General features: G+C 37.9%; 1 protein-coding gene across 3 annotated transcripts in view; it reads right to left on the reverse strand.

The window, feature by feature from the left end:
- The window catches only part of PTPN20 (protein tyrosine phosphatase non-receptor type 20), a 60880-nt gene that overhangs the window by 16710 nt on the left and 29298 nt on the right, over window positions 1–14872 (reverse strand). For all 3 annotated transcript variants that reach the window (XM_070470992.1, XM_070470991.1, XM_070470990.1), the window contains 4 exons: window positions 13444–13556; window positions 9482–9630; window positions 6737–6827; window positions 1323–1657 (listed from right to left, as the gene is read on the reverse strand). In XM_070470992.1, the coding sequence (XP_070327093.1) occupies window positions 1323–1657; window positions 6737–6827; window positions 9482–9630; window positions 13444–13556 (688 nt within the window). The remainder of the gene's footprint in view (window positions 1–1322; window positions 1658–6736; window positions 6828–9481; window positions 9631–13443; window positions 13557–14872) is intronic.

The raw sequence follows: 14872 nt of genomic DNA on the forward strand, positions 1-14872 counted from the left end.
TTCAGCAACCTTTTCCTGATCATTGCCTGTGCTCCAATCAACTTCTTTGGTGATGATTCCAAATCTCATCACTCTTCAAGTTTCCAATTTAACTCCCACCCCCTTCATTCCTATAGAAGACATGTATCACCTACTTGCTAATCAAATCCGCTTAGAGCAATGTAACATCACTTTCTCCTATAATTCATTCCTTTGTTATTTTCCGAGTCTGTTAGAGCAAGAAATGAATTGTTCTATGGATTATTCTAGACCAATACTTCCCAATATTACTTTCTACAAGGATAGGCTGCCCATATGGTAGTCACTAGTAATATGTGATTAAACACTAGAAGTGTGGCTATTGCAAGTGAGGAACTAAGTTTGGTATTTTATATAAGTTTAAATGATTTAAATCTAAAACAGTCAAATGTGGCTATCACATTGGACAGCATAATTTTTGAACACTCCTTATAAGTCACAAATTGTAAGTCATATAAAGTCTGTCAATTTTATCAGAAAAGCATCAAAGTCCTTGCTTTCTATCTAATTGCTAGTTGCCCTAAGTTGATCACATACCCTTCTTACTAAAATTCTTCAATGTCTCCTAGTTGTCTTCATAATAAAGTTTGTGCTCCTTAGCTGAAATCCAAAACATTTCATGTTCTGGCTTTCTCTACTTACTTTCTACAGCCTCATCTCATCTCTCATTCCTCCCTGGTATTTGAACTTATACATTCCAGAAACTCTGAACTACTTACATCTCTCTGTACATATGTCCCATGCTATTTTATACCTTCATCATCTACTTACTGTTTTCATTTTCCTCACTTGGGTAAATTCTCAATACAGATGTCACCTCCTCTAGCAAATCATCTGCCCAAACCCAAAGAGAACCTCCTTTCTGCATCCCATACAGATCTCAATATTACATCTATTGAGCACAGTAACTGCAAGTACCAGTGAGTGCACCGAACAATTTGCTACTCAGTAAGGAGCACCATGCCTAGCCCAGTGATTATCAGCATATGTTAAGGACTTCATCGTATCTGTCCCTCTCAGTAGAGGTAGCTAAGGTACACCCCAGGATTAGGTAACGTCCAATACTCTTTCTCAACCGCCCCAACTCCCCTTTTCAATTATTTCATCTCTCCAATCAGAGTTTGGTTAGGCAGAAGAAGAAATGGTGTTGTCTTAGTTTCTGGTACCAGGGAGAAGTAAAAAAAAAAATTACTTTAAACAAGTGTCCCCAGCTATAGCCCACCTGACTTCTAACTTCCTATCCTGACATGTGTGTGTGTATAAGGAAATATATATCTAATGCTGATTTTATTTTTTTAACTTACAGACTTCTTGACAACTTGAAACAATCGAATGATGAAATACTGAAGTATCTGGTAGTTCTCCAGGAAGATATGACAGCTTTTCAATTCCAAAGGTTTCTTCACAGAAATAGGCCAGTAATGGTGGCATTTGGTAACTCCACATTCTTTCTCTTTGGTTATCATGGCAATAACATTAGAGTTATTTTCCAAAATCATTTGCCAAAAGTCATCCGTGGTAGTTGGCAGTGGTCCTTGGGTAGCAATATAGTAATACTCTTCTCCAGAATTGACTATTTTAATATAACTGGCATTGATGTAGTCCTTGTTTTCTCCAAGAGGAACACGTGTTGAATCATCTATTACAGAAACAGAAACATATAGTAGATAAAGGAAAAGCAGGATATGCAATACATGCAGATTTCATGAAACCATTTCACTAAAGTAAACCTATTTATCTCTTTGACCAATAGAAAAGATGGCATAGGAGTTTCTAGAAATATACAATTAGGGTACGGTTTTTTAAAAAAAAATCTGTTTCTACTAAAAAGAGAAGAATGCCATCAGTATCCAGACACCTTGAGAGATTTCTGTTACATATGGCATAAGTAGGAATAGGCCAAGAGAGGTATCTCCTAGCGTATAATTAAACACACCAAAGGAGGAGCCCTCTGAAGGAGCAAGTGGATGAATGGCATTCTCCTACAAATCCAGAGAACCTGAAAGCTCAGAGCAGCAGTAGCCAGAAAGGAACTAGTGTTTTTGAAAAAAAAAAAAAAAAAAGATTTGGATAGTTGAGTAGATACAAATTCTAGGATTATTAGAATTCTATCAACTCCCTGCACACAAAGTAGCCATCTTTTATGTCCATTCTCAGATTTCACCTGGTGAAGTAGCATGCTCATCAAAGCAAAAGTATTGTGGCAAAAAGATGCTACAAAGGGGATTTGCTCAAAATATGGATTATTATTAACAAATATGAGAGGGGAAATGCCAATAATGTGGCTCACTAATAAACCCCACTGGCCCAGGAACCCTCTCTTCACTTTACGTAGACACCTGGAGCTCTGGTTCCACCACTGCTCCCACAGAGAGAATAAAAAGAGGGTCTTTCCCTGCCATGCCGTGGTCTCACCAGCAGCTCCTCCCTAGCACTCAAGTCAGGAGGCCCACTCATCTACCAAAAACACTATGACCAAGATCTCTCAACAAGGCTTACACCAGTTCTGACAGAACCTTTCTCAAATTCAAAAGTAGCAAACATAAATCTCTCCTTGTAAATATGAATAGACAAAACAATCACTAGATATATAAAGATACCTAGTACTCCACAAAAGGATACCATTCTGAGAAATCACAGCAAATGTCTTCCTTTCTATAAGATAAGAATACTTTAAAAATTCTTATTTGTATTTTAAATGAAATCTGAGCAAACATTATTTTATTATTTAAAAGGATGATATACATATATATACATGTTTATTGACATAAATTTGTTACATTTTTAAATTTCAAAGGAGGTAAAAGGGCATTAAACTGAGATCTTTCATCATATATATGTATATATACATATATATCATATATAAGAGCTTCTCTGGTAGCTCAGAAGTAAAGAATCTGCCTGCCAATGCAGGAGATGTGGGTTCAATTCCTGGGTGGGGAAGATTCCCTGCAGAAGGAAACGACAACCCACTCCAGTATTCTTGCCTGAAAAGTCCCATGGACACAAAAGACTGTCAGAAGAAGACATGGACACAGAAGAAGGCTCATGGGGTCACAAAGTCTGACACGACTGAGCACAGCACAGCAGAGCATTTGTCAAAATGCTAGTAGGGACTGTTTTATTATCTAAATTTTTACAGTAAATATGTATCACTTTGTAGTAGGAAGTAACTTTTTATTTTCAAAGGGGGAATTTAATAAGTAAAAATTAAACAATCTAAAGTAATAAAAGCTTGCTTTCAAATAAAAACCACAATTTATCAATTAAAAATTCCTAAAGTGAGAAGCAAACAGAAAAACAAATTAGTAATTTAGAATACAGCTTAAGGAATTTTCCAAGAATCAAAAAAAATAGATAAAAAAGGACAATAATTATTAAAACACTGAAGGATGCAGAACACACAAAGGGAATATATCAAAGGAAAGGATTTCAGAAACAAACTATAGAACACAGGCATACCTCGGAGACCACACAGGTTTGGTTCCGGACCACCACAATAAAGGGACTATCGCAGTAAACAAGCCACATGAATTTTTTTGTTCCCCAGAGCATATAAAAGTTATGTTTACACTATACTGTAGTCTGGTAAATGTGCAATAATATTATGTTTATATAAAATGAAGTACATATTTTAATTATGAAATACCCTACTGCTAAAAGAATGCTAACAATCATCTGAGCCTGCAGCAAGTTGTAATCTTTTTGCAAGAGTAACGTCACAGATCACTGACAGTAGATCACTGTAACAGATACAATAATAATGAAAAAGTTTGACATATTGCAGGAATTACCAAAACATGACACAGAGACATGAAGTGAGGAAATGCTGTTGGAAAAATAGTGTTCAACACAGGGTTGTCACAAACTGTCAATCTATAAAAAACAGTATCTGCAAAGTACAATAAAGTGTAGCACTATACAGGTATGCTTGTATTTAGCAGGAAAGAAATAGCTCTGGTGGCCATAGGAGAAATGTGGTGGTGGTGGTTTAGTCTCAGTTCCCCTCAAAAAGAGAATTCAGTGCAAACACGCAAGCCATGCATCACCTCATCTGAACTTCAAAACAGTCCTTTGAAGAGTCATATTATTATTCATGTCTTTCAGACAAGGAATCTTTATTCAAAGTACCTAAGTCATTTGTTCCATATTATGCAGCAATTCTTCTAGACTCCAAAATCTACAAATAATTCCATGATTTGCTGCCCTTCAAGGAAGACTCAAGTTTTCAGGTGGAAAGTCCTTACCAAACCAGATGCCATTAATGAAGAGAGCCACCAGAAGTGAGACCAGCAGAGCTTTAGGTTACAGTGACAGGAAGCAAAAACTGTGTTAGTAGATCACTAGCAGTAACAGTGAGGCTTCCCTGGCGGCTCAGACGGTAAAGAATCTGCCTGCAGTGCAGGAGACGGGGTTTCGATCCTTGAGATGAGAAGATCCCCTGGAGAAGGGAATGGCTACCCATGCTACAGTCCATGGAATCACAGAGAGTCAGACACAATTAGTGACTTTCAGCTTTCACTTCAGAGGTGACAGTGCCTGGGGCCACTGTCATTTCCATCCCTTGACTCCTGACACCTGGCTGTGGCATGTATTGGGCCCTAATTTGGAGCAAATATAACCTTTTGGCGAACACTGCTCCAACACCGTGAGGTACTGCCACCTAGCTGGCACCGTTACTGTGTCTACAAAAGGTCATTCCGCTGCTCTATCAAGCCAGCTGCTGCAGAATGATGAGGAGTGTGTCAAGACCAGTGAATTACATAATCATGGGCCCACTGCCACAAATAATTTGCCTCTAAGTGAGTTCCTTGATCTCACAAGGCAAGGCTGTGTGGACTACCATGATGGTGGTAAGGCATTCTTCAGGTCCATTTGGTAGATTAGGTAGAAGTTTGTATGCAGGGAAGGCAAATCCATATCATGTCTGTTTTAGTAAGCAATAAAGCATTGTTCCTTCCATGACAGAAGCAATTCAATGTAATCAACCTGTCATCAGGTAGCTAGGGGGCTGATCACGCTTGGAAACAGTGTCATATTAGGGCCTCAGTGTCAGTCTCTGCTACCGGCAGATTGGGCACTCAGAAATGGCCATAGCAAGGTCAGCCTGGTGAGGAGAAGTCCATGTTGATGAGTCCATGCATAGCCTCTATTCCTGCCAGCAGGCCTACTTTATTCATTAATCCATTGGGTAAGGACAGGAGTATTTGGGAAAGAGGCTGACTAGTATTCACAGAATAGGTCATCCTATTCACTTGATTGTTAAAACCTTTTCTTAAATCACCCTTCAATGAACATTCACAAAAGACACAAATATATTCATGGTTTTGCCCTTTCAGAGAGATCTATACACACTTATCTCTCCCAGATTTCCTTGTGATCAACTTCCCAGTTATGTTTCTTCTAAGTCTCTGACCATCCAGCCAAACAGCTGACTACAGCCCATGAATTAATAAAGATTTGTACCTCTGGCCATTTCTGCTTCCAAGCAAAATGAACAGCCAAGTATACTGCTTAAAGTTCTACCAACTGAGAGGATTTCCCTTCACCACTGTCTTTCAGGCATGTTCCAAAAAAGGCACTGTAGTGCAGCTGCTATCGACTTGTAGGAGGGGCCTGCATATCATGCAGAACCATCTGTTACCTGGGCCCAGTCTTCCTGTCCTTGGTCAACTGATCACAGGGAACTTGTCATGAAGCCACAGGTGCAGGCTGGGAAAGAGAAGGTAATGCAGCAGAAGAGGGGGATTTTGGCCACTTCATGGGGGTTATTAGCACCTTCAGAGCTTTTAGGGAAATTATTTCAGTAGCTACTGTGATTAGATGGGAGTAGAGGCAGTGAAGAAGACAGAAACTAGCTGAGAGAGAAAGCAAACTCAATCTAAGTTAGCAGCAGTGGGAATCAAGAGATGCGGGAGGACTCTTGAGGTATTAAGAAGGTAGAATTGAAAGGACTTTGTGACCACTTGGGATACTGCAGGTGACTTGGGTTCTCTGGCGTGAACAAATGAGTGGTTAAACTAAATAAGATATAGAATAAAGAAGAAGGTCATTTTGTAGGAAGAAAAATGGTAATTTAATTTTGAAAATTTTTTTGACTTTGAAAGGAATGTGAGGCATAAAAATGAGATTTCCATCCTAAGAGTAAAATTGTGTTGCTTTGTTTCTGTTCTTTTGAAGGCCTGAGACAGATGAATCTGTAACTGGGTGGGGAAGAAACTAGCCCTGGAAAGCAATGAGTAAGTCTTTGGCAACAATCAAAGGGAAGCCTCCTGTTGGAGGGTAGATTGGCAGCTTTATTGTTCAGGACAAAGGATATAAATAGTACCATTGTATTTGTGTGTCTAAACAAAATGATCAGGGAAGGTGGTAAGGGCTTAGGGTAGCAAAAGTGAAAGATGTCTCAGAGTATTAAACTTTCTGTTTTAGATGCAACAATGCATAAGATATTTCAGAAGTAGTAATGCATAAGAACAGGGTTGAAGGACTTGTGAAAAGAATCCTGTGACAGTGAGTAAAAGATTTACCTGGGATAGAAGACTTGACCTTCTTCATGATCTAGGATAACTAAGAATATGCCCAGGTCACCCAGTGCTAGCTTCCAGAGTTCTTCATCATGGTCACAGGTCAAAATGGCTAATACTGAAAGCCATACAACCCACTTCTTACCTTTTATCAAGTGTAAATAGGAAAATAATTAAAACCATTGTTAGCTTACATGGAAGAATATCTCGATATCTATTTTTGTCTCTGTTGTGTAGTTCATTCCCAGAGTGGAAAACAGCAGGCAGCTTCTTAACTTCCAAAGCCTTTAAAAGGTAAGAAATATAAGTAATATATTTACTATGACAGAAAAAAAAAAGGAGGAAAGAAAAAAATATCTGTCTTTGTGTAGTGTTCATGATTCTCAGGTCCCTTTATGACATGTCCTGATATTAAATGTGTTCCATGGTAAGTAAAGAAGTCAGAGCTCCACTGGAAAAGTCCTATATAAAATATCTCGGATTTGAGATGTGAATCAACAAGTTGCTTGATAAGGAGATGCTCAACTCTCTGGAGATACTTTTTCCCTTGAACACCAAGATTTTTCCTTTTTCATTAAAAAAAAAAAAGCCAATACAGAATATTAACTTCTTAGGACCTACCCCTTAATCTATCATTTTATAAATGAAAATAATAAAATAACAGAAACAAAAATATAAACTCTCACAATTTACTCCTTGCCCCATGAAGAAATTATAGTTAGAACACTAAAGAATTCTTCTTTTCAAAAACTTGATTACCAACTGTGAATTTGATATTAAATGAACATTTAGTATGTACTCATCACTGTTCCACATTCTGCAATACAAAGACGAATCTGAAAATGGCTTTATACTTAAGAAGTTAACAACAGCTAGAGAGGTGGCCATGTGGTCAATGTAGAGACACACTAGTATAAATGACAGCACTAGATTGTACTTGAAGGTATGGAAAGGAAAGCTCCTGGAAAGAAAGCAGCACTTGAACTGAGCCTTCCTGAGGCTCAGAAGTTAGTAGCTTGGAAGTCTGTGTGTGTGAAAGGAAAGAAGAGGTGAATGGGCATTACACCAGGTAGGAGAATAGTAATAAAGGCAGGGATGTATACAGGTCCTCTTTAGAAGACAATTAACAGTGTGGTAACAACAGCACAGAACACATGAACACAGAACACACAGGAGAACTAAAACTAACTAGGGAGGCCTTGTTTCATACACAAAGGGAGCTGATATGTATCCAGCCCTACCCTATTTGAACAATTGCGGATAAAGCCTGAGAGTCCATACTTTTTAAAAACTCTTCAGTAACTCTTGGGTAGCCAACTTGGCACTACCATAAGTTAATGTTGGCCACTACTGCAATGGAGAATGAGAATCCAGGTTTTAAGCCATAAGATAATATCAGCGTCACATATAGATCTTGGTTAAAACCAAAATATTTACCACAAATTCCTGGGTGATTTCATATTCTGATACTTTTTTGGTAAGTATTTTAAAATAATCCCTGATGGTTGATTGCTACTGAGTATTGAATATTAATGGTCGAATCAGAGCTAACAACTAGCTTCTTTTCAGAAACAATTTCCACATCTATTTTTACATTTTAATCTTTCTGCAAACCAATTCTAAAAGTAGCCTAGAAAAAAGCACCTATAAAAAGAAGCAGAACAATTCTATAAAAGAAGAGTAATGAGGGAAGACAAGTCTTAATCTTTGGTAAAATATAATACAAAGTTATGTTAATTTTAAAAGTTTGGTACATGAATAAACAAATCAATTTTTAAAATCACAAAAATAAAATATACATGGTGTTTCAGTATATGAAAAAGTAGCATTTCACATCACTGAAGAGAAGTTGGGACAAGAGGATCATTGAACAACTGATTAGCTATAGAGTGTTGGATCCCTACCAAATATCTTAAAACAAATTAAATGTTGGCTGGATGAAAGATTTATGCATTGAAAAAAATCATAAAATATTAGGAAAAAAAGCAAAAAGTAATTGCTATGTTCCTAGAGTGAAAGGGGAATCCCTAAAGGATGCAGAAAACTCTGAAGCCCCCAAAAGAAAGAATGACATATTCAACCATTAAAAATTAGCTATTTCTTCACAGTAAATGTATATTCACACACATGTAACACAAAAGACAAAGTGGAAAATTTTACCATATATACAAAACACATACAAAAAGAATAATTTCTTCATTATATAAAGAGTTAAAAACTGATAAGAAAAGGAATAAATAGAAAATTAGGCAAACAACTGGAATTAGTTCACTGAAAATAAATATGAAAGGCTTAAAAGCATATGGAAAGCTATCTATTCTCAAATTAAGAAATGCCAATTAGAACATCAACAAGAAATCATCTGTCACTTAAAAGATGAGTAAAGACCCAAAATCAAACATCTCAAAAAACTCGTTGTCTTTCCAGGAATTTGTTCTAAAGACTATGCATAGGAACATGAATGAAGAGGGGCAATGTTTTTCATAATAACAACATCTTTAATAATCTAAATGTTCATCATAGAGGACTATTTAAAGAAAAAAAGTCTTCATTCATATAACTACCATGCAATACTTAAAAAGAATGAGATAGAACTATATATGCTCATAATATATTTGGGGATTATTTCTTATTGGAATTCTTTATAAAAGGAAAGAAAGAGCAAAATAATAAAGTACATGCCAACAATTTTTCTGAAAGTTTAATGACAGATTTAATAGTGGTAAAGGGAATCAAGAGAGAAAAAGAGATTTTATCTGTTTTATAACCTTTCATGCTATTTCACTCTTTTATTATGTACACCCGTTACTTTAGAAACAAATTTAATATTTAAAAATAAAAACAACATATTCAACCTGAAAAAAAAGAACAGATATTCTCTGATTGACAAGTAGAAAAACAAATCACATATAGACCTTGGTTAAAACCAAAATATTTACCATAAATTCCTGGGTGATTTCATATTCTGATACTTTTTTTGTAAGTATTTTAAAATAATCCCTGATGGCTGATTGCTCCTGTGTATTGAATACTAATGGTCGAACTAGAGCTAACTGAGCTAGCTCCTTTTCAGAAACAATTTCCACACCTAAGAAAGAGAAAAATTCACATCTGTAAGTTACTTATATATGTGTGAAGGGAGATTTTATTTTTATTGTTTTCTCTTAAATAAAGATCCAGCCATTTAAGAATTAATGGAATTTTATTTTTCCAGAGGTGAAAAGTCCATTATTACTTTTAAAGGAAGGATCCTTATTTTGGAAAAATCATGACTACACACCTTGAAATTACACAAAATCCACTATTCTTAGAAAAAACCATTGCATTATAAATATAACAGATATGATAGACTGAGAAGTGATCTGTTTTACAATGTGACTGACTATATATATTGACAATTATGCCAAGGCAAGCAAGGCAAAAGAACCAGAGATCAAATTACCAACATCTGTTGGATCATAGAAAAAGCAAGGGAATTCCAGAAAACCATCTATTTCTGTTTCATTGTCTATGCTAAATTCTTTGCGTGGATCACAACAAACTGTGGAAGATTCTTAAAGAGATGGGAATATCAGGCCATCTTACCTGCCTCCTGAGAAACCTGTACGCAGACCAAGAAGCAACAATTAGAACCAGACATGGAACAATGGACTGGCTGCAAATTGGAAAAGGAGTACATCAAGGCTGTATATTGTCACCTTGCTATGTAACTTATATGCAGAGTACATCAGGCGAAATGCTGGGCTGGATGAAGTACAAGCTGGAATCAAGATTGCTGGGAGAAATATCAACGACCTCAGATATGCAGATGACACCAACCTAATGTCAGAAAGCAAAGAGGAACTAAAGAGCCGCTTGATGAAGGTGAAAGAGGAGAGTGAAAAAAACTCAACATTCAAAAATGAAGATCATGGCATCTGGTCCCATCACTTCATGGCAAATAAATGGGAAACAATGGAAACAGTGACAGACTTTATTTTGGAGGGCTCCAAAAGCACTGCAGACAGTGATGGCAGCCATGAAATTAAAAGATGCTTGCTCCTTGAAAGAAAAGCTATGACAAACCTAGACAGTACGTTATAAAGTAGAGACATTACTTTGCTGACAAAGAGACATTGCTTTTGCTGATATAGTCAAAGTTATGGTTTTTCCAGTAAGTCATGTATAGATGTGAGAGCTGGACCATAAAGAAGGCTGAGAGCCAAAGAATTGATGCTTTTGAACTGTGGTGTTGGAGAAGACTTGAGAGTCTCTTGGACAACAAGGAGATCAAATCAGTCAATCCTAAAGGAAATCAGTCCTGAATATTCATTGGAAGGACTTCTGCTGAAGCTGAAACTCCAATACTTTGGCTACCTGATGCTAAGAGCCGACTTATTGGAAAAGACGCTGATGCTGGGAAAGACAGGGCAGGAGGTAAAGCAGGCAACAGAGGATGAGATGGTTGGATAGCATCACTGACTCGATGGACGTGAGTTTTAGCAAACTCTGGGAGATACAGAAGGACAGGGATGCCTGGCATGCTGCAGTCTATGGGCTCACAAAGCATCAGGCACAACTGAGTGACTGGACAAAAACAAAACACATACAAGACATGGATGGGAAAAAGAAAGAACTTTTGTCCTCCCTGGGACCAAGTGTTTAGAAGTCCCTGGACCCTGGAATCTGAGATGAGAATATATGCAGAGTCTAATACACCTCTAACTCTAATTCTAAAACAGATCAAGCATGCACATGTGCATACACACATACACATCACAAAGATTAAGAGGATCTATATGATATAATTGATAGCACTAAGATAAATGTATAACATATATCTCTATATGTTATATACAATTGTAAGTAATTTGATGGTATCACCGACTCAATGGACATGAGTTTGAGCAAGCTCAGGGAGATGATGGAGGACAGGGAAGTCTGGCATGCTGCAGTCTATGGGGTTGCAAAAAGTTGGACGTGACTGAACGACTGAACAACAACAAAAACAATAATGATATATTATACTACAGATATAGATCTGTATTATATAGCTATATACTTGTAACCAATCATAACAAAAGAGAATACATTCTATTTAATAGTACATATGGAAATTTTCTGAAAAACTAATGGTCTTTTAGGTCAGGTCAATAATCTAGATTCTAAATATCTAAAATTTTAAAGATCATGTACACTGGTCAAAATGCCATAAATCTAGAAAGTCAATATTAAAATAATTTTTTTTTAATATGAATTTTGAGGGATTTTTCTAGTGGTCTGATGGTTGAGAATCTTCTTTCCAATGCAGGGGGTTCGATCCCTGGTTGGGGAACCTGGTTCCCACATGCCTCAGAGTAACTAAACCCACACACCTCAACTACTGAGCCCACGTGCCTCAACTAGAGAGACAGCATATCACAAACTACAAAGTCCATACCCTCTGGAGCCCAAGCATACAACTAGAGAGAAGTCTGGTGCCACAACAAAGATCCCACATGCTGCAACTAAGACCCAACACAGCCAGAAAAACAGAAATCCTGATACATAAAAGGACTCTCATTTTTTAAAAAAAGAAGAATTCTGAGGTAAAATGCCTAAGTGAAATCTCTTTCCAAAGCCAAATCATATAACAAAAGTCAAGTAAATACCAGCAAAAATACACAAGAAGCAATTAAACAAAAGAATGGGCATAAAGAAGAGGTAGAAGTTTCTAAGAATCTGCACTGCCCTGAGAAACTCATCTTGTCTTGGAACCCTATTATATCCAAAAACTCTTTCTAGAGGTGAAAATGAGGAACTGTTGGTGGGGAGAGGCAGTCACAGAAATCCTAAAATTTCCCACAAGTATCTCTACGAAGCCCAGAAGGGAACTGAAGTCACTCAGTCGTGTCCGACTCTTTGTGACCCTGTGGACTGTAGCCTACCAGGATCCTCCATCCATGGGATTCTCCAGGCAAGAATACTGGAGTGGGTTGCCATTTCCTTCTCCAGGAGATCTTCCCTGGCCCAGGGATTGAACCCAGGTCTCCCACATTGGAGGCAGACGCTTTACCATCTGAACCACCAGGGAGTAGACACTAGGAAGCCAAGTTAAGGTTAAAGTTAAGTCGCTCAGTCATGTCCGACTCTTTGTGACCCCGTGGACTGAAGCCTACCAGGCTCCTCCGTCCATGGGATTCTCCAGGCAAGAATACTGGAGTGGGTTGCCATTTCCTTCTCCAGGGGATCTTCCTGACCCAGGGATTGAGCCCAGGTCTCCTGCACTGCAGGCAGACGCTTTAACCTCTGAGCCACCCGGGAAGCCCTTCCCTGGTAGCTCAGCTGGTAAAGAATCCGCCTACAGTGCAGGAAGCCAAAGGAGCAGACAAAATTCCCGTTTGAACCGATTTTGATCATCTTCCACCCCAAACAGAAACACCCATTTGGCTTCTCACTGTGTTCTAGCCTTGCTGGGGGAAAAAAAAAATGCTGAGAGAAGGAAGAGACAGTATTATGGTTTACTTTATTATTCATACCTATATTTTCTTTTTTCCCACATATGATAATGTATAATCCAAAAAAAAAGTTATTATTTTACTTACAAAGTAACCACTGTGCAACGAAGTCAAATTAAGAAAATGAAGAAGCAGGTCATATTTAATCTATACAAGTTGTTAAGAAATACACAGCTCATTTTATTAAACTGACATGTTTGCTATACTAAAATACTTAAAGAAAGAATAGAAATGTACCCTTTATTAATGTGAGGTATGGAACAGTTTCTTCATTTTTAAAGGAAAATCCTAGAAAATAATCTTTTCCCCTTTTGAAAAAGTTTTTCCTAGCTCTTTTCCTGCATTGCTATTAGAAATTTCTCTGCGCATACCTCTGAAATATAGCCTCATCAAGAATCTGCTAACAAAATGGGATGAGGTCATACCCTGGAGTGTAGGAATCTCAGGATGGGAAGGCCCTGCAAACTCTTCATCCTCACTGCTCCACTTCTGCTTTAGAAAGAAGCTACTGGTTTTCCGCAAGGTGCCGACATTCTCACTAGAAAAGAAATTTATATTTGTCCATGGCTTAGAGAATGTAGGTGTATTTAAGAGAGAATCTCTGATAATCTATATTAACTATTTCACCTCCATTTCAGCTCAACCACCCGCTTCCGTTGTCAACCCCAGGAACTGGCCCACTTTCAAAGAGATAATTCCAAAGTCCCAACGTCTGATCACAAACTCCAACTTCAGCTTTCACTTTGCTTGCAAACCAGCCGCCTTAGATCAAGCCCCCTATTCATCTTCTTTCGTCCTTTATCCAGGCTGTGGTAGAAAAAAAGTACTGGGGTCACCGGGCTTTCTAGTATCAGCAGAGAACCATTTGGAAAACACTGGTATGTTTCTATTCCGTTTCCTCTACCATTCCCAATTTCTGAGCTACCATTCTCATGTACTACCTTTCTCAATCCTCTGCTTTAGTAACAATGCAGCCACTACTATGAAATGTAAGCCAGAAAGTAAAAACTTTTTCAACTTACTCTCTTTAAAAATGTACACTTAAGTGCATCAGCATTCTTCATTATTCCTTGTTTTCTCCATGTTCAGAATTAATCCTTTCAAGTTTTCAACTCTATGCTGTCTCCTCTGAGACATTTTTCTAAAATTATGTTTTCTTCAGTTCAGTTCACCTTAATTCAGTCGCTCAGTCAAGTCCGACTCTTTGCGACCACATGGACTGCAGCATGCCAGGATTCCCTGTCCATCAACAACTCCCCAAGCTTGCTCAAGCTCATGTCCATCGAGTTGATGATGTTATCCAAACATCTCATCCTCTGTCGTCCCCTTCTCCTCCTCCCTTCAATCTTCCCCAGCATCAGGGTTTTTTCAAATGAGTCAGTTCTTTGCATCAGATGGCCAAAGTACTGGAGTTCAGCTTCAGCATAAATCCTTCCTAATGAATATTCAGGACTCATTTCCTTTAGGATTGACTGGCTGGATCTCCTTGCAGTCCAAGGGACTCTCAAGAGTCTTCTCCAACACCACAGTTCAAAAGCATCAATTCTTCCACACTCAGCTTTCTTTATAGTCCAACTCTCACATCCATACATGACTACTGGAAAAACCATAGTTTTGACAAGATGGACCTTTCTTGGCAAAGTAATGTCTCTGCTTTTCAAAATGCTGTCTAGGTTGGTCATAGCTTTTCTTCCAAGGAGCAAGCATCTTTTAATTTCATGACTGCAGTCATCATCTGCAGTGCTTTTGGAGCCCTCCAAAATAAAGTCTGTCACTGTTTTCATTGTTTCCCCATCTATTTCCCATGAAGTGATGGGACCAGATGCCATGGTCTTAGTTTCTCGAATGTTGAAT

The sequence above is a fragment of the Odocoileus virginianus genome, chromosome 7 (genome assembly GCF_023699985.2).
Source record: "Odocoileus virginianus isolate 20LAN1187 ecotype Illinois chromosome 7, Ovbor_1.2, whole genome shotgun sequence".
NCBI lineage: Eukaryota > Metazoa > Chordata > Mammalia > Artiodactyla > Cervidae > Odocoileus > Odocoileus virginianus.